This window comes from Dendrobates tinctorius, unplaced genomic scaffold, assembly GCF_039654945.1.
Source record: "Dendrobates tinctorius isolate UK_male_01 unplaced genomic scaffold, ASM3965494v1 ptg000140l, whole genome shotgun sequence".
In the NCBI taxonomy this organism is placed as follows: domain Eukaryota; kingdom Metazoa; phylum Chordata; class Amphibia; order Anura; family Dendrobatidae; genus Dendrobates; species Dendrobates tinctorius.
The window spans coordinates 10788833-10807519 of NW_027361808.1; the positions used below are offsets into that span (position 1 = coordinate 10788833).

The 18687-nt window shown below is 43.4% G+C and overlaps 1 protein-coding gene across 2 annotated transcripts in view; it reads right to left on the reverse strand.

The window, feature by feature from the left end:
- Positions 1 to 4343: 4343 nt before the first annotated feature.
- CNST (consortin, connexin sorting protein) overlaps positions 4344 to 18687 on the reverse strand; it is a 223419-nt gene continuing 209075 nt past the window's right edge. For both annotated transcript variants that reach the window (XM_073545130.1, XM_073545131.1), the window contains exons 10-11: positions 10699 to 10819; positions 4344 to 8718 (exon numbers count right to left, since the gene is read on the reverse strand). In XM_073545130.1, coding sequence (XP_073401231.1) covers positions 8513 to 8718; positions 10699 to 10819 — 327 coding nt within the window. In that variant the 3' untranslated portion in view covers positions 4344 to 8512. The remainder of the gene's footprint in view (positions 8719 to 10698; positions 10820 to 18687) is intronic.

Genomic DNA, 18687 nt, shown 5'->3' on the forward strand with positions numbered 1-18687 from the left:
ATCCTGCTTTGAGCAGGGGGTTGGACCAGATGGCCCAGGAGGTCCCTTCCAACTCTACGACTCTATGATTCTATGATTCTTGTTTTATGAGGGATCTGATGCTATCCAGGAGAGAGGGCTGCCCAGACATAGGACCTCATCCATACAGGACTGGCAGAGCTTTTTCCCATATGTAGAGGGGAGTCTGGCAGCACACATCTTATACTTGCGGCTGGTTCTCTTAGAGTCAGAGACCCTTTCTCCCTATAAGAGAGAGAAGGTATGCTAAGCCACTGAGGGAATAAATGCTGGAAATCCGGGGCTGACGCCTGCTACTTGCAGTAGGAGGGGGTACGCTGGGCTCCGCAGATGCAGAGAAAGAGGGTTTGTTACCGTCCATGTCTGCCCATCCTCACCCGGATTTAAAAAAAAAAAAAAAATCGAGGGTCCAGCGTCATCTGGGCTCCTCCTCCCCACATGGCCCAGTGGGGGGGGAACCGCCATAGGAACGCCACAGGATGTGGCCGCCAGTCCAGGGAGCAAGGCGCCGGCCGGCGCGCGCGTTCCACTGTGGAACGCATAGGGGTAAACCGGAAGTGACGGGTGCTCCCCTGTGAGTGATGTGCACTCCAGTGTGGAACGTACAGGGCGATGAACCGAAAGTGGAGACGCGCCACCTCCGGCAAGCGTGCGCTCCCTGGAGACAGCAGCACGGGGGAGGAGGATGCCAGGGAGCTACTGGAGGACCTGGCCGCACATCACCCCCAGAGGAGGCGCAGGAGAGGCGGGAGGGTCCCGAGGCCCGCAGGATCAAGGAGACGGGAGCAGCCACCGGAGGAGAGCAAAGCCCCCGACCTCGGCTGCCCGGCATTTTCTGGAGGGGTGCTCCCGATCGCCGGCCTTGGCAGCACCATCAGAGATCTCTTCATGCCCCATAGGTGACAGGAAAACATCGGTGGTTGCAGGAAGGGGAGGGGTATTTAACCTCTTTGTGTTCCTTGTCCCCTATTAGGGCGGGGGGACAACCTCCGATGTGGCTGTCGTGGAAGGTGACTGGAGAAATGCTTCTTTCTCCACTTATCAGTCACTTCTTCCCATCTGCACAATTTATTTTCACAAAAACAATTTAATTAAACATCTTGCCTATACAGGTTTATAGAAAGGTGAGGGGGCAGCGGTGGTTGGAGAAAGAAACAAAGTACACAAGCAATGCACAGACTTCTAATGAGTAGATCCAAGAGCTGTTAACGTCTTATTGCTGGACAACATAGGATACCTTTACAGTCCATGCTCCAGTATATTTCTAATCCATAGTATTGGTGGCAAACATCATCTCAGAAGTAGTAATAAACTGAGGAATTTGTGTTTAGAGTAGAGATGCACTTACTTTATTAGTTTGATGGTACCACTCCCAAACGCCACATTGAACTTTAATTAGTATTGCTATTTAACACTTAAATGAGTCGTCCACCACTATAACCACTTCTCAATCACTCTGTTCCCCTCTTATAAAATAATAACAGCTATGATCATTTCAGGTGTGGGTGCCGTCCCAGTGAGGTCGGCACTGGATCTCTCGGGGCTCATGTAACTTTACAATGCTAAGTGAGCCCCGGATAAGCAAACACCATGTAATGATTGATATTGGTACAATAGGCGCTAACCAAGTCTCTAAAACTAGGGGAGCCCTAGTCTGTCCCTGTCCTCCAGATTACTCCTGATGTTGGAGACTCCGGGTTCTTGTTCCTTGCTATGCTCTTATATCACCCCCATTTGTCCCATCCCCCCACCCAGGGTAGTGGGAAGCTAAAGTGTACAGGACTAACCAGACAAACAAGGGAGACAGCAATAAATGAAAATACCAACCATACAAAATACACACAAAACAGAGTGAGACGCAGGGGAGTTTAAGGAATGAGAAACCAAATGGGAAAGGAAGATGTGTGCACAAGCAAAACTCCAAGCAACAATCTCCGAACACCACCTCCAACTCCAGAACCAGACAGATAGAACTAACACTGGCAATCCCTAAGTGCCAGAGGCAAGAATATATAGTAGAGGGGAGTGGCCAAAACTTAACAGCTGAGACAATCCAAGTAGAAAAGCTCCAGGAACTTCAACTGAACAGATGAAACCTTGCACTAATGGCAAGGAAACAACCTGAACAGTTTAAAACGATGTTGAAGTACTTATACTAGAGATGGGCAAACCCAAACAGTAAAGTTCAGTGTCCGTACTGAACATCTACTGTTCGGGCACAGGCACCGAACCCGGACTTCACCAGGAAGTCCGTGTTTCTGTTTGAGTTCGGCTCCCTGAACACAGGGTGTTTGTCAATTCTGATCGGCGGTAAAATCATCACCGCTGGTCAACAGCCGTGGTTTCTGGCACCCAAACCCGAACTTTTTGCAACTGTTCGGCCGAAATCGCTGGTCCCGAATATCAAGGTTCTGCCCATCTCTACTTCTAACCAGTGCAGGAGTGCGTGAAACCAGATGCATCAGTCTTCTCGCTCCGCTCTGTCACGGTATCTCCATGACGCATCGATATCGACAGAACTGCACCTGCCTCAAATGCAAGTAAAAGTGGTTATAATTTAAAATGGGGGAAATAGTTATTGGGAAAGTGTTGTCAGAGTAGTGGACAACCTCTTCAATGACCAGATATTCCAGAAATGACTGATGGGTGTGTCATGCCAGATGGGCAGATTCATACAGTCAATGCACTATTTATTCACTTTCTCTCTGGAATACTGAACTCAGAGAATTCTTGAAACATGGGGTACCAGAGATAGCAAGGTAAGCAAAGAATGCAATCAGGTTTTACAGGTTGTTTTTGCTATAGAGGCAGAGTATCTCCATCTGGAAGAGCCAAAGCTCTCCAGGAAGCAAACTGTAGCGAAGTCACTATATTAATCTGTCAGAGACACCGCACTACACTCGCTCACGGAGCCAGTGCGCGTGTCCTGAGTATAGAAACAGTGCTAAAAGGGGGTTTTACACATAGCGATATCGCTAGCAGTATCGCTAAAACGTCACTGATTTAGTGACGTTATAGCGATATCGCTAGCGATATCGCTATGTGTGATACCTCCGACCGGCTCCCCCACTGTCTGTCGCTCATCGCGCGGCTCCATTTCTCGTCTTCTGCTTCCTGCTGTGTGAGACGAGCGATGCGTGGACGCGGACGGAGGACGTCTGGATCGCTGTGTGTGAAAGGTAAGTATCGTCCGCTGCGTCGCTGTGAGATCTTTCTGTGTGAAAGCTCACTAGCGATCATTTAGCGATGCACGAGCGATCCTGACCGGGTCGTATCGCTGGTCGGATTGCTGGTGCATCGCTAAATGTAAAAGGGCCTTAAAAGATACCTGTGGAGCAGGTCAGCAGAGGTGACAATGCGTGTCAGGGTCCAGTCAGTGCCGGAAAGTAAAGAGGCACGGGACCTGCGGACACTGAAGTTAGCAAGCTGGCACAGGACCTATGGTCAGGTGACTGCAAGGGGGCGGGGCTTAGCGTTCTGCTTTCAGATATGACAGGACACCATACAACAACTCAGAGTCAGGCAAAACGGAGGTCACAACAGTCCGGGCAAACGAGGCACAGGAGGGACAAACAGACGGGTAGTCAGACAAAGCCAAAGGTCATACACAAGAGGGCGACGTGGTACCAAGGGGATGAGCAGAGAGAAGTTGGGTCACAAGCAGAGAGTCATACACGAGAGGTAGCGCAGTACAAAAGGGGCAGGCAGAACTCGTAACAGGGACAGAAACGGATCAAAACCAAACAAGCAAGCAAGATATCAGGCACAAGGCACACGTACGCACAAGGTCAACTAACTCAGCCAAGGCCAGGAGTATAACTGACACCGAACCTAGGTCCAGTGAGCATTAAATAGCCGCCCTCTGCCAGAGAGAGGCGGAACAATTAACCCCCAGACTGATCAGGACGGGTCAAAGCGAAACCCTGTCCTGGATCATGACATAATCTAAATGAAAAAAACAGCAACAAAGAATTCCTAAAAATAAAGGTGCATTTACACTGCAAGATTATCGAAAAAAGGCAATACGCTTCGCTCATCACAAGAATCATTTGGTTTTCGTATATGATCATTGTTCTCAGCAGCTTATCATGCTTTGTAAAGTGGACTTGCGCTGTTAAAATTAAGGTCAGATCTATTATTAATCGTTCTGTGCACATAATAAATGCAGTCTGCCTGTCTAAACAGGATAATAATCGATCACTGATCAGCAAACATGTATGATTGGCGATTATTTAGTACAACAAGTTGAGTGACTGAATGTAATTGTTCTGTTCTATCAGTGTGAAAGATGACATGTCAGTGTAAATAAAAAGTCAAACAACAGATTAACCATGTAAAATATCTTTTTTTTTTTCTTTATTCATCTCAGAAAGGGGAAAAAATGTATGCACAGAATATGTGACAGTATTTGATAGAAAGGTAGCACAAAGTGACACTGATGAGCACAGATCTGACTGTGACAACCTGGTATTCGTGCACAATCCATACAATATAATATTTAAAAAAATATCAGTTTTGACAATTTTTCCATGATACTTTACTGTTGTGGTATTATTTTTTTTTTATCTTAAATAAATAGATTTTCTCCTTTCTTGTAATTTCTTAGAGCTTACAGTCGTGTATTGGATAAAATTAAAAGTATGGGAGTCAAAAAAGACACAAAGTATTGCAAACAGCAAATAGTTTGATCTAAATAAGCTGAACACATAATTTAAAAATATCACACAGCAATGGTTCTCATTTGCTGCATAAACATTTAACAAAGAATCAGGTCGTAATCATATGCCTTAACATGTCACAAAATAAATGAAAATTCCCTTTAAACTGATCAAGCAAAAATAAATATATTTTACCATGAAAAATGCACTGGGCCAGCCAGTACCAACATACTCAGAAAGAAAACAACATATTACCCTCAAAGACATGAAGGCTAGTATAATAGGTCAACAAAAGAAATTGTACAAATGTAGCAGATTTGTGCAAAAATTATCTTCTAGGGAAAATGTCTTGCGCATAACACATGTCTAGTACCCATACAACATACCTTGTATTACCAAAGCCTAAAATCATTCTTAAAGAGTAACCGTCATTTTGTTTTTGTTCTCATAAATCAATAGTACACACAATAATAAATAAAAAAACAACAACCTTAAACCTTTCTAACATAGCTTATTAGAGAAATTAGCTTCTTTCTCCTCCAATACTGATCATTCATTATATTAAAAATTCTCAATTTACAGTAAAATATGTGTTCCTTGAATACAGACGTTTGCCTTATTGGGATAGGTGACAGTTGGTGCTCATTAAGTTCTATGTACTGTGACTGTCCTTCCAGGAGAACTTGCAGTAGAATGTCTGTTGTCTGTCTCCAGCTCCTCCCATCACCCACCCACTCCCTTTCCATATAATTTTAACCCCTCCTTGACAATTCTAACATCCGTTTTTGTTTTGTCCTCCCCTTCTTCCAAGAGCCATAACTTTTTTATTTTTCATGTCTAAGGGCCTGTTTTTTTGTAGGTCATGTTGTAATTTGAGTGAAACCATAAAATGTAGTTGAAAACAGGAAAAAAAATGTCAAGTGCAATGAAGTTGTGAGAAAATACCGACATTGTTTTTACAACAGTCATTATACGCTGACCCGGCGTTGTGATTCTCCAGGTCAGTACAATTTACAGCGGTATTTTATTATTTTAGTGGTGACAAAATCATTCAGAAATGTGTTACATTCTTCAGGACTTGTGTCGTCTTTGTCCGAAACCCTTAACTTTTAATTTGCTGGTCGAGGGCTTGTTTTACACGGGGCGAGGCGATGTGTTAATGTATACCATTTTGAGCTCACTAATAACTATGACCTTTTTCACAGTTTCGACTGCCTTTTTTTTTTTTTTTTTTTTTGCAATATTGTGACAATAAAAATGCATTTTTGGCATTTCAAATTTCTTGTTTGTTTACAGCATTTCGTTCTGGTTAATTGATTTTCTTTGACAAATTAGACTTTTTTGGGTGCCCCGATATCACGTGTATTATTTTTTAAATATCTTTATTTTTAATGAGAGCAAAAAGAGGGTGATTCACAGTTTTATTTTTTTAAAATATTAGAACAATTTTTTATGGTGTTTGTTAGTGCACTTAAAGGACTAGAATCTGCAATTATCTGATCACGTTTTCAGCAATACTTCAGTCACGTGCATTAAATGCCTTTGTCACAGTTTAACAGCAATTTAGAGATTAACAGACTCAGATGGCGCTTATCTCCACCCTATGCTGTTAGTGGCAAATCCGGCCTGTGACACGTAGTCATTATCTTCTGGATATGGGGCAGGCTGTCTCTGACCCCACACCATACACACACCTGTCGGTATTGGGAGGTGGTTAAAAGAAATGAGAAAATCTGTTTTAATTGAATATGTAGAGTTGTGCTCAAAAGTTTACAAACCCCGGTGGAATTTTTGCTTTCTTGCCCTTTTTTCAGAGAATATGAATGATAACACCAAAATTTTTTCTCCACTCATGGTTAGTGGTTGGGTGAAGCCTTTTATTGTCAAACTACTGTGTTTTCTCTTTTTAAATCATAATGACAACCCAAAACATTCAAATGACCCTGATCAAAAGTTCACATACCCTGGTGATTTTGGCCTGATAACATGCACAGAAGTTGACACGAATGAGTTTGAATGGCTACTAAAGGTAACATCCTCACCTGTGACCTGTTTGCATGTAATCAGTGTGTGTGCATAAAAGCTGTTTCTGGGATCCAGACAGACTCTTGCATCTTTCATCCAGCCACTGACGTTTCTGGATTGTGAGTCATGCGGAAAGAAAAAGAATTGTCAACGGATTTGGTCCACAACTGCCAGGAAAATTGTTTGGGATGCAAAGAAAAACTCACAAATAACATCAGCTGAAATACAGGACTGACTAAAAACTAGTGGTGTGGCTGTTTCAAGATGCACAATAAGGAGCCACTTGAAGAAAAATGGGCTGCATGGTCGAGTAGCAAGAAGAAAGCCATTACTGCACAAATGCCACAAAGTATCTCGCCTACAATACACAAAACAGAACACAACCTCAAAACTTCTGGAACAAGGTAGTGGAGTGATGAGACCAAAATTTACCTTTTTAGCCACAACCATAAACATTACCTTTGTAGAGAGGTCGACAAGGCCTATGATGAAAGGAACACCATTCCTACTGTAAAGCACAGAGGTGGATCGCTGATGTTTTGGGGATGTATGAGCTACAAAGGCACAGGAAACTTGGTCAAAGTTGAAGGAAAGATGAATGCAGCACGTTATCAGCAAATACTGGAGGCAAATTTGCAATCATCAGCTCGGAAGCTACGCATGGGATGTACTTGGACATCCCAACATGACAACGATCCAAAACACAAGGCCAATTCTACCTGTCATTGGCTACAGCACAATAAAGTGAAGGTTCTGGAGTGCCCTTCTTAGTCTCCTGACCTCAATATCATTGAGCCACTCTGGGGAGATCTCAAGCACGCAGTTCATGTTAGACAGCCCAGGAATTTATAGGAACTGGAGGCTTTTTGCCAAGAAGAGTGGGCAGCTTTACCACCTGAGAAAATAAAGAACCTCATCCACAACTACCACAAAAGACTTCAAGCTGTCATTGATGTTAGAGGGGGCAATTCCCAATATGAAGAAGTGGGGTATGTGAACTTTTGATCAGGGTCATTTGGATGTTTTGGGTTGTCATTACGATTTATAGAGAGAAAAAACACAGTAGTTTGACAATAAATGGCTTCACCCAACCACTAACCATGAGTGGAGAAAAAGTTTTCGTGTTATTCATATTCTCTGAAAAAAGGCCAAGAAAGCAAAAATTCTGTTGGGGTATGTAAACTTTTGAGAACAACGGTATACTAAAAAGGTGAAAGAAGCAGATTTTCCTGATAAGATATATTAAAAAGGTGCATATTTTCAGTATTCATTCATGAAATAAAAATTAAAATGACGGTTACTCTTTGAAAAAAAAAATATATCTAAAATTTACAAGGAAAAGTTAATGAACATGAAAATGGAGAATGGATTAGTAATTTTCCTTTTCACTCAAAGAAAATCTATAAATTTACATCATGATCTAAAGGCTGATTTACAAATTCACTTATGTTTCAGTGTTCAGACCACAGAAGAGCAGTCAGACAGAAATTGAAATTACACATCACACAACAAAAAAAAAAAATACAATAAAAACAGTGAGGTTTAACTGTACAGACAAAACACAGACTCAATATAATAAAATGTAAATTGTAAAAACAGTAGGTGGGCTGTACTTCTTCAGTGGTTACCAATCACTGCAGGAATTGACTGTCACGTTGAAAACATTATTTTGTCCCCCTGTTAATATAGTTATTTATTTAGTTTGTTTTACTATTAAGTTGAAATATTTCAGCATAATCATCTTGGACATCTTCAAATGAAATGTTTTCAGAGTTTTCATTAGCAAATAACAGCCATGGAGGACTGTCCTGCTATGTGACGAACAGCCAGTGCTTTAACTCTTCCACTCCTTCCACAGCTCGAGTGTAGTAAAAGTCCATGTTTGCTGTAAAATCTTTACATACAGAAGACTCCACGTCGCCAAATGTGCAGTACAAAGCAGTCCCACCAATGCTCAGAAACACCGTGACAAGGCAAAGTGCGACCAGCAGAATACAGGATCCTCCACCCATCTCCTCTGCAATAAAGCACACAATGAGGATTAGACATCTGCCAGCATATTAGCCATTTATCCATAATAATTCATAACTAGGAAGAAGCCGAGACTTTTTTGGTAACCCCTTAGGTGTGCACGTCTGAATTGACCTTACTTCTCGTTTCTGAAACAACTTCTATCAGGTGATAAATGTAAGGCCAAGGGGGTTCTAACTACTTGGACCCCCATGAATCTTAAGAGCGGGGGTGGAAGAGTCCCAATGCTCTCTGTGTTGATGTAGCGGTAATGAACATGTGCAACCGTAACACCATTCTATAGGAGTGGTGATCGCAGTCTTACTATTGTTTCATTTACACATGGAAAATTGTTTTCCATCCTTGGGACCAGGGCCAGCATTAGCACCCAGCGAACCCGAGCAGGTGGGGGGAGTCCACCTGCCGTCAAGGACACCTGCACGCTATGGAGGCCCGATGTCTGAGCCAGTGCCAATTATATATGGAGCATCATATAGGGCCCATTCTGTATGGAGCAATATATGGGGCCTATCATATACTGTATGGAGCATTATATGGGGCCCATCCTTAACTGTATGGAGCATTATATGGGGCCCATTTTGTATGGAGCATTATATGGGGCCCATCATATACAGTATGGAGCATTATATGAAGCCTATCATATACTGTATGGAACATTATATGGGACCTGTTATGTATGGAGCAATATATGGGGCTCATTCTGTATGGAGCAATGCATGTGGCTCATTAGACTGTATGGAGCATTATATGGTGCCCATAATACTGAATGGAGCAATATATGTGGGTCATTATATTGTATGGAGCATTATGTGTGGTCCATTATGCTGTATGGAGCAATATATGTGGCCAATTATTCTGTATGGAGCACTATGCATTGCCCATAATACTGTATTAAGCAATTATGGGGCTCTATTTTCTGTATGGAGCACTATGTGGTGCCCATAATACTTTATGGAGCAATATATGGGGATCATTATTCTGTATGGAGCGCTATATGATGCCCATAATACTGTATGAAGCAATATATGGGGCTTACTATTCAATCTGGAGCACTATGTGGTGCCCATAATACTGTATGGAGGACTACACTGTCCAGTTTATGAGCTATTGTAGAATGTACAATAGCTATCACTCATGTAAGAAGTGAAATCTTTGGCATTTTACTATACCTTTATTTTACTGCCATATCTGTGCATCATGAATTGTTGTGGTATGTGTTAAAGGGGCCCACTGAGAGTCTTTTGTCCTGGGCCCATGAAAACCTGGAGCCGGCCCTACTTGGGATTATAGATCATATGTGAAAGATCCCCTAATTATGTGGACAATCCCCTCAGTGGTCAGTTAAACGGTTTTAGTTTTTGCTTCTCTGAATTTTATATGGAGACACGCTACATATTTTGCAGTGCTATTAATTGATTTTAACTACAGAGTGACAACTGCAGTCACTAGAGTCAGTAAAATGGCTAGTTTCAAAGACTGCTCAACAATTAAAGGGAACCTGTCACGTTGTGCATGCAGAAAAATCTGTGGACAGCTCGGTATAGAGGAGAATAAAATGACATAGGTTTGTTGGAAAAGCTACAATGTACATTTTATGATTTCACTGAAATCCCTGGTGCTTGGCTGCAGGAGTCCAGTGGGCGGTCTTACTAGTGATTGACAGTTTTCTCTCTATGCTCAATCATACGATGAAGGCTGTCAATCACTATAAATAACCACCCACTAGATTTATTCATACAAACACCAGGTATTTCAATGAATAAAATACAAGTTATGTGGAAACTTTTCCCAAAAAAATATTTCTCAATCTCACCCACTTTATAATAAAAGGCCAGCAGATCACATCCCATTTTCCCCTGATGATTAATCAGTAACCCTACAGGTCTCTTTGTAGCCCAGGGTCTTCTATGTCCAAAACATATGACGTAAGCTCCAACCAACAGATACAATAAAGCCCTATCCAAACCTTGGTCAAGGACATCTTCTGTCTCCTCGAATCTCACTTTTCTCTTCGTCTGCTTGTGGTTTTCTCCTTCACTTCCATTACGTTTCTTCAATATAGAGACCAAACCAGCAGCAGGGCTCACCTAGTCATGAACACAATGGAAATGATCACTTCCTGCATCTATAAAATACAGACTGCTTAAAAAAGAAGAAAGAATGTAATTACCACCAACATGTCCAAGTTAAAGGGGTAATCTCAAGTTTGGAATTAATCATCTAGCCATTGGATAAGGGATAACTTCCCACGTGCAGGGGTCACGATGCTAGGACCCGAACCAATTACGAGAATCGGGGGTCTGACAATGTTCCGTTGATTCTTATGGAGGCGGGGAAGACCAGCTGATCACTCTGGTGGCCTCATTGAGAATGAGTGAGTTCTCATCAAGATGTTATTCCCTCTCCTATGGTTAGAAGGTAACTTCCAAACTGGAGAATACACCTGCAGGTGTTCGTTACACATAAGTAAGTATCTTCATATAAACTTATGATTCAGAGCTCCCGGAAAGCTGGGTGACAACTTTTGGAAGATCATATTCAGCTTCGGCTGAATTCCGATGTCTGTGTTTCACCGTTCATATCTGGACCCAAACGTGGTTAAAGAACGAACAGTTATGCGAACAGCTTCACATCTGCTGACACGGTCAGTGTGGGCGAGGAGACCTGTGGTCTGTCTGAATATAGTGGTCCCCACACGGACTGTGAAACATAGAAGTCTGAATTCGGCATTAGGCCTCATTCACACGTCTGTATTTTTCATCAGTTTTTATATGCCAAAAGCAAGAGTGAAACTTACAGAGAAAGCTGTGGCGTTCTCTATGCCAGAAATCTCACTCCAGTGCTTGACTAGAGTTAGATTTCTGGCGTAGCGCACAGAGGTGTTCACACTCATGCACAACTTCATGGATCAGGAGCGCCTGACGCCAGAATGCCCCCTCATCAAGACTGGGGTCAACAAGCCGGCCTGGATGAATCGGGCCCTTGGAGCACACCAGTCTTTTTTTCAAAGGCTTTATTTTCTATTTTAACATAACACCACATAATAAACAATGGCAACCATTAGAATCATGCAAATGACGTAATAAATGACAATGTTCATTGGAATCACTTCAATAAGATGATCATAAATCAATAGTACACATGAAAATAAACAATTTTACGATGATCTTATCAAAGAAATCAACTTCTTTCTCCCCGTGGATTGATCGTTCACTCTTTTCATGGTTAAAATCTGTATTCAGTGAAGACAAATGTTCGCATTACTGAGATAGATGACTGTTGGTGCTTTTAAACTTCTACGTGGTAGTGAGAAAGCAGGCACAGACATTGTGCTACAAGTTCTCCTGAAACGATGATTACAGTTCTCCATAGAACTTTATGAGCACTAATTGTCATCTCCTATCTCAGTAATGGGAAAATTTAAGGTATGTTCACTGAAGACAGATTTCACCCATAAATTGAGAATTTTGAGTGACTGATCTTATCAGAGAAATCTGCCTCTATTACAAGATGTCTTATTTTCAGATGTACTATTAATAATTTACAAAAAACAAAATAAAAACCAAGGCTACTCTTTAAAGCTAGATCATCATAAACTGCAAGAGATTTATCATTGTAGATCGTCCATCTGGCTAATCGGTACTCGGACACGTCCACTCTTTGCCATTCCTCACATTGGCTGGCCATTCATTATAGGATCCAATTCAAAGTACTTGTTCTCACCCACAAAGCTCTCCACAGTGCAGCACCCTCCTACATCTCCTCCCTCATTTGTGTCTATCGGCCTAAGGGTACCGTTACACTTACGATGCACCAGCGATCCCAACCACGATATGACCCGGTCAGGATCGCTGGTGCATCGCTAAGTGGTCGCTAGTGAGCTGCTAAACAGGCAGATCTCACCAGCGACACAGCAGCGGTCGGGGGTCGCTACTTACCTGTCAGACCTGGCGATCCTGACGTCCTCCCGCCCGCGTCCACGCGTCGCTCGTTGCCACAGTAGGAAGCCCAGCAGAGTGCCGACGAGAAACGGCCCAGGACGTTCTCGCGCGATCAGCGATAATCAGCGTGGGAGCCAGTCGGAGGCAAGTATCACACATAGCGATATCGCTAGCAATATCGCTGCTGCGTCACAAAACCAGTGACGTTATAGCGATATTGCTAGAGATATCGCTTAGTGTAACGGGCCCTTAACCGACCACTGCGCTCTGCAAACGACTTTCGACTAACCTCTGCACTAATCCGTACCTCCCACTCCCGACTCCAAGACTTCTCCCGCGCTGCGCCAATCCTCTGGAATGCTCTACCCCAAGAAATTAGGACTAGCCACAATTTGCATAGTTTCAGGCGCTCCCTAAAAACACATTTGTTCAGAGCGGCATATCATGTTCACTAATCACAGTCATTTTATGTGTAAGTGTGCATGTGTAGCCCATTCACTATCTCCATCTATCCCTCACTCCCTCAAGATGGCTGGACCATCATTGTAAATACACACCTGTACTTTGTATCTCCCCTACCTCATTGTAGATTGTAAGCTCTAAGAAGCAAGGTCATTTTATTTTGCTTTAAAGGGAATCTGTCACCCTTTTTTTCCCCTATTAGCTGCCGGCATAGACATCGGGGGCTTATCTACAGCACTCTGTAATGCTGTAGATAAGCCCCCGATGTAACCTGAAAAAGAAGACAAACACGTTATATTATACTCACTGAGGTGGGCGGTCCGGTCCGATGGGTGTTGAGATCAGGTCCGGCGCCTCCCTTCTTCATGCGATGACGTCCTCTTCTCCTGTCCTGAAATGGCTCTGGCGCATTGCTCTGCAGAATTTTGCAGTGCGCAGGCGCCAGACCTCTCCCGACGCCTGCGCACTGCAGGACTCTGCTCTGCCCTCAACAGGGCAGAGCAATGTGCCTGCGCCGGAGCCATTACAGGACGGGAGAAGAGGACGTCATCGCATGAAGAAGGGAGGCGCCGGACGGGACGGCGACACCCATCGGACCGGACCGCCCACCTCGGTGAGTATAATATAACGTGTTTTTCTTCTCTTTCAGGTTACATCGGGGGCTTATCTACAGCATTACAGAATGCTGTAGATAAGCCCCCGATGTCTATGCCGGCAGCTGCAAAGCCAAAAAACGGGTGACAGATTCCCTTTAATTATTGTATTGTTAAAGTTGTTATTATGACTATTGTGTTCAAAACTGTTAAACTGTAAAGCGCTGCGGAATATGTTGGCGCTATATACATAAAGATTATTATTATTATACTGGAGGACAAATGAGGTGCATCATTAGGTGAGGTTCTGACGTATGAAAAATAGCACGATTGTTATCCATGAAAAAGAAAAAATTATTTTCATCCATATACCATCCGTGTGTCATACGCATGATCATACATTGGCATCAGTATGACATCTGTGCGCCACCTGTTTACACTCATCCCCAATTAATAAAATCTACAAGCCCATATTGTGTCCTATGAGAGTAACTGCAGAGACTGGAAACATCAGATGCAATGAGAAGGATTCGTTTAGGAGCGGATTTTTTGCCCTCCAATGGGTTTTAATGGGAGAGTCTCATCCGAAATATAGAAGATGTGCATGAGGCAATTTATTTCATACAGACACTTGGTCGGTGTGAAAAAAAGTCACCTGAATAACCCCATTCAATGACATTGATGTCTGGTTGTAACACAAACAGCACACATCCGAATAACACTCTGGTCTGAGCGAGCCCTCATACTGGCTAGTCTTTACAAAACCGATTGGTTGGAAAACTTTGTGACAGAAAGGGTTTTTTTAATGGCATAAAAAAATATAAAAAATTATTTTAAAGATTATTGATAGTTTCAGCTGTTAAACACTAGGGGGAGCAGCTGCTGACATTTGCTATGAAAATCTAGTGTACGGCTAGTACATAATACATTGCACTAAATGTGGGCGGAGTCTGCACACGTGTGTGATGCCACTGCTCCTCCCCTTCTGGGCGTCTGCAAAATGAACGGAGAAGGCACAGCACAGCGCCCCCTACTGGTGACTGCAATGTGGTACTGAAATGCTGACAGTGGAGGACAGAAGCCAGCGCCAATTCTAGCTTTCCTGCTCATGTGGAAAGTGAAATGGTGACTTTCCTCGCAGTGTAATATAAGCATGAAGTGAATAAAAAAAATTCCCATATTGTTATTTTGAGGTTCATTGTATGGTAAAAATGATTTGGCGACAAAATTACTCAGGTCAGTATGTTTTTTTAATTACGGATTCTGAAATATACACTCACTGGCCACTTTATTAGGTACACCATGCTAGTAACGGGTTGGACCCCCTTTTGCCTTCAGAACTGCCTCAATTCTTCGTGGCAGAGATTCAACAAGGTGCTGGAAGCATTCCTCAGAGATTTTGGACCATATTGACATGATGGCATCACACAGTTGGCGCAGATTTGTCGGCTGCACATCCCTGATGCGAATCTCCCGTTCCACCACATCCCAAAGATGCTCTATTGGATTGAGATCTGGTGACTGAGGAGGCCATTTGAGTACAGTGAACTCATTGTCATGTTCAAGAAACCAATCTGAGATGATTCGAGCTTTATGACATGGCGCATTATCCTGCTGAAAGTAGCCATCAGATTCCTGTTCTTAGCTGAGAGGAGTGGTACCCAGTGTGGTCTTCTGCTGCTGTAGCCCATCTGCCTCAAAGTTCGACGCACTGTGCGTTCAGAGATGCTCTTCTGCCTACCTTGGTTGTAACGGGTGGCAATTTGAGTCACTGTTGCCTTTCTATCAGCTCGAACCAGTATGCCCATTCTCCTCTGACCTCTGGCATCAACAAGGCATTTCCGGCCACAGAACTGCCGCTCACTGGATTTTTTTTCTTTTTCGGACCATTCTCTGTAAACCCTAGAGATGGTTGTGCGTGAAAATCCCAGTAGATCAGCAGTTTCTGAAATACTCAGACCAGCCCTTCTGGCACCAACAATCATGCCACGTTCAAAGGCACTCAAATCACCTTTCTTCCCCATACTGATGCTCGGTTTGAACTGCAGGAGATTGTCTTGACCATGTCTACATGCCTAAATGCACTGAGTTGCCGCCATGTGATTGGCTGATTAGAAATTAAGTCTTAACACACAGTTGGACAGGTGTACCTAATAAAGTGGCCAGTGAGTGTATATATTTGCATCGCCATTTTGAGAGACCCACAATATTTTCATTTTTCTGTCACTGGAGCAGTGAGAGGGCTTGTCGTTTGCTCACCAGAAGTTCCAGTGATCAGCGTGGAGCCATCATTATGGCCAGCTGCAGTGCTCAGCAGGTCCGGGCACCATCACCGAGTGACCTGTCCTCACCACTGGCTTACGTCACTGCTGCATCCCTGGTGGATCTGTGGTCACCACACCACGGTAACTACTGTGATCAGAGAGCTGCAACCAGCAAGGACTTGACTGCCTTGCTCTGACTACAATAAATATTGTGGTAAGAAGGAAACTGTAAATCAGCACAAAGCCCTGGGTTACATTAAAAAGGCGTCAGGCCCTCCCTATAGCTGTGACGTGGGCAAGACAGGGGTGTGCTCAGTCCACAGCAGAGGGAGCTCGAATGTTGGCCATAGTCTTCTATGCCTTGTGTCTGCCATAGTCGCTGTGTCTAAGTGTTGTGCTCTGACACTTACACCCCAGCAAATAAAAATGGCAGCTCCCAGCGGCTAAAGTAATAAATATTAAAATTATAATTTCACAATTTAAGGTTTTTTTTATACATAAATACAAATCTTTGAAAAAAAAACAAAAAAACAATGATGATATATTATTTTTATTATTTATTTATATAGCACCATAGATTCCATGGTGCTGCACATGAGAAGGGGTTACATACATACAGGGGTTACATACAGACGCATCAAAAGGACGCATGCGCCGGAAAACGCATACCTGCGCACGGCCTTCAAACCCAATGCTAAAGATAGGGTACGCAGGTCGCATGCAGCGTCATGCGCCCATAGGCAGAACAGGAGGAGGCGCGGCAGGGGGCAGAGCTTAGCGGCGGCCGTGCGCAGACCGACTTGCGCAGACCTGGCTAGTCATTGCTTGCGTTGAGAAACGTGATGGTGTCTCCGTGGCTTGTGTTTTGCATATTTTTACATATTTCCCATAAGGGATGGGGGCTTTGCTCTAGAATCACTGCGTTGAGAAACATGTGATGGTGTCTCCGCAGTGTTGGATGTTGATCTCCATGAGTTCATTCATCCTCATTTTTCACATGTGTATGGTGAGTCATCTGTCTGTAGGGATGAGTCTACCACCCACAGACAGCGTGCATGTGTATGGTGAGACCCCTGTCTGTAGGGATGGGTCTACCACCCACAGGCAGACAGCGTCCATGTGTATGGTGAGTCATTTGTCTGTAGGGATGAGTCTACCACCCACAGACAGCGTGCACGTGTATGGTGAGACCCCTGTCTGTAGGGATGGGTCTACCACCCACAGGCAGACAGCGTCCATGTGTATGGTGAGTCATTTGTCTGTAGGGATGAGTCTACCACCCACAGACAGCGTGCATGTGTATGGTGAGACCCCTGTCTGTAGGGATGGGTCTACCACCCACAGGCAGACAGCGTCCATGTGTATGGTGAGTCATTTGTCTGTAGGGATGAGTCTACCACCCACAGACAGCGTGCATGTGTATGGTGAGACCGCTGTCTGTAGGGATGGGTCTACCACCCACAGGCAGACAGCGTCCATGTGTATGGTGAGTCATTTGTCTGTAGGGATGAGTCTACCACCCACAGACAGCGTGAATGTGTATGGTGAGACCCCTGTCTGTAGGGATGGGTCTACCACCCACAGGCAGACTGTAGGGATGGGTCTACCACCCACAGGCAGACAGCGTCCATGTGTATAGCGAGTCCCATGTCTGTAGGGATGCCTTAAGTACAGGATTTGAACTATGATTAGACATCCTCACACAGAACTACAGTTCCTGGCTCTCCTGTCAGCCATTGCAAATCTTAAGCATTGGCTTTAAAATACATTTTGTGTATGTTTCATTTCAGCTAGTACCATGTAAGTTGGTGCAATCAGAGGGGGGGGGGGGGGCAGCTGTGGAAACTTCCAACACACTCGGATCTAAAATTGACAGGATTTAGCTAAACCAATACAGGTGCAGTGAATGTAGAATAGAGCTTACAAGTTTGTTTCAAGGTTAGGCGGCATTTGAAGTCACAGCCAGGACATAATCTACTGGATTTTGTGAAGTGCTGATTCTATGCCCTTTAATAGCAGGCAACTGAGGAGAAAGTAGAGATGCAAGCGGACACCATGAGGCCATGTTGCCACATGTGAAAATGCTCAGCTTTTTTTTACTGCGTTTTTTCCCTATCTACACCAAAATATGCAAAAAGTTCTCCAATGTGTTTTCTGAAGGTTTTTTTGTGTAGATTGATAGCATTTTTTATGTAGTTTTTAATGCAGAACCTCTGAAATTCTGTACTTAAAAATGCAATACTTTTTTTTTTACATACAAGCTTTACAAAAACACACCAAAGACCACACAGTTCAACAACGACATCTGTAGTGGGAAATACTGCAGTCATTATCATTGTGAAAATAACGCTTTACCCTTTACAAAGAGTGAGTCCACTGGAATATCCATAGTATAGTTACATTTGATTGTTTACAATGACTACTGACAAAGCTGCAGGTGAAACGCGCGTTGGGGCCATTTGTTCTGGTCACATATGTTTCCCCTCTGGACACATCACTAAGATGTAAGCACTACCTACCTACTTAGTACTACCAGGTCCTCTATGGACAAGTCTCAGCATAAGCCTCTAGACTAGGGGATTCATTACACTCTGGAAAGTCGAACATCTTTTTAAATCTTATGTATTAATATATACTGTACTTAAATGTGTACTGGACCAATATTTTGGGAAGACTCTGATCTCTCTTTTTTGCA